This window comes from Eimeria mitis, genomic scaffold (assembly GCF_000499745.2).
Source record: "Eimeria mitis Houghton genomic scaffold, Emh_scaff217, whole genome shotgun sequence".
NCBI classification, from domain to species: Eukaryota; Apicomplexa; class Conoidasida; order Eucoccidiorida; family Eimeriidae; genus Eimeria; species Eimeria mitis.
This window is the reverse complement of record NW_013570496.1, coordinates 25,325-27,269: the sequence shown is the minus strand read 5'-3', so window position 1 is coordinate 27,269 and position 1,945 is coordinate 25,325. Positions and strand designations below refer to the sequence as shown.

Sequence of the window (1,945 nt, the reverse complement as noted above, 5' to 3'; positions counted from 1 at the left end):
CTGACCTGTCACACACGTCACCACTCTTTCACTGCGTAGGAAGGAGATATCAGAAATGGGGACAAAGTTGTGTCAGCACCTCGTGTGTTTTGTGTTTTCCGAAGCCTGTTCTAACCCTGCGCTGCACCATGAAGATCAGCGAGCGCCTTCTTCATTGCCTGTTTAAACTGAGCAGACCTCGCTGATTCGAACAGCGTCCGGATTTGCAAGCACGTCTGTAAAATTGTGTCTGCATGTCCAGGTACCACGGCAGAGCTTTGACTGTCCCTGGCCAGTTCCTTTTCAGAGTCATACTTCTCCTTCAGAATTTCTACCTGACTCCACTCCGGTGTTTCTAGTTTATATATGAATACACCCTTTAGCGTTTCATCATACGACTCAAATTCCTTTGCTAATCTATTAAAATATTGCAATAGCTTCGACGGAGATGCTCCCTCTGTTCTCGTCCTCGCTAACTCCACCCTCAGGTTCGTCTTCACATCCAGTGCAGTGGATCCAAATCCCGGTTTATCGAGTTTGTACTTTGCTCCCTTCTTCGCCTTTTCGAGCATATCTTGCGCCTTCATCCAATGGTCCCTCGCCGTAGTGTCTATGTGCTGCCACCGCCCGGAGAAATACTGCTTCACAGCAGTCGCGACAGCGCTGTCAGGGTTTATAGCAGCCTCTCCTGACTCAGCAGTGCCGGCCTTTTTCTTGGTGGTTAGCATTTGCCGCAACACCTTGCTGGCAGATACGCCGGGTGCCTCTTCATATTTCCCGCTAATATCTGAATTCACAATCTGCAAGTAACGCCAGCACTCTTCGCCGTCGTCGATGGCAACTTCAGCAATTTTTGCCATGGCCTCATTCGCAGCGCTCGCCTCTTCCTTGGTGAGCGGATGGCGCTCCAGAGTTGCATGCAACTTGTTCTTTTGCACATCCAATAAGTATTTGAGCTTTTCGTTGAACAGCTTCGCGCTTTCGTACGCAGCGGAAACAGCAGTGTAGTCCTGCGCAGTATCCAGAGCTTGCAGAAACGCATCTTGCTGAACAAAGATATCTTGGACGGATTGTATATCTGCGTCTGTTATTCCAGAAGGTGGCATCCCCCCAGGTGCTCGGCGACTCTTTAACAATAGCATATGGAGTTTCCGAACCAACGTTGCATCCACCTCGAGCGGTATCCGGTTGACCTGAAGAATCCCTTTCATCCAAGTCTTTTGGAAATCTAGAATATCTTCTTTCAGTGCTTTGTCCAGCGCAGCCAAGCGCTCCACAGTTTCCATTCTAAACTTCATGGCAACGATGGCTGTGTAAATATCCACGAAAGTATACGGTTCGTACTCGTTTACGAATTGTGCTGACCTCAAGATCCTAAGCTGGTCATCATTCTCCTGTTTCAGAGTTACAGAGACATTTCTCAGCAAACCCAGAGTCTCTATAGATACCTTAACCGGCGTTGTATCTCGGCATTTCTCCAGTTGCTCCCACAAACGCTCGACATTCGTAAGAAAATGCCTCCCAGAGCAGCGCGCGTACATTTGCTCACCGTAAGGCTTTGCCATATTTACCAACTGCAATAGACCAATGCGGGACCCTTCAATGGATGAGTTTATTACATGGATGGCCTTATTCCGAATGCTTGGAAGGTTCGGATCGCTGCGACCCTCTGCAGTTTCGTATTCCCTTTCTGCCCTTTCAGCAGTTCGCAACTTCTTCTTTAATTCCTTGACAATATTTTGTGCCTCATCGCCTGGTAATTCATCTGCCATCCTGCTCGCAACGTCTACCAGACTGCTGACGAGGCTCCGCCGAGCCCTCAACCTTTGCATTTCCCCATCGACCGGGAACCCCGGGACAGGTGTGGGTTGTGGGATTTCGTGGGGCGGCACAGTGACGACTGCTGGAGGGACAGGAGGCTCCACATACGCCACTTCTGGCACGCCAGGCGCTGGACCTGGCGCTC

At 50.0% G+C, this 1,945-nt stretch overlaps 1 protein-coding gene across 1 annotated transcript in view; it reads right to left on the bottom strand.

Annotated features, from left to right (window-relative positions):
- Nucleotides 1–110: 110 nt before the first annotated feature.
- EMH_0003950 (uncharacterized protein) overlaps nucleotides 111–1,945 on the bottom strand; it is a gene marked incomplete at both ends in the record, with an annotated part of 2,953 nt that continues 1,118 nt past the window's right edge. Inside the window, one exon of the mRNA XM_013496562.1 lies at nucleotides 111–1,936. Coding sequence (XP_013352016.1) covers nucleotides 111–1,936 — 1,826 coding nt within the window. The remainder of the gene's footprint in view (nucleotides 1,937–1,945) is intronic.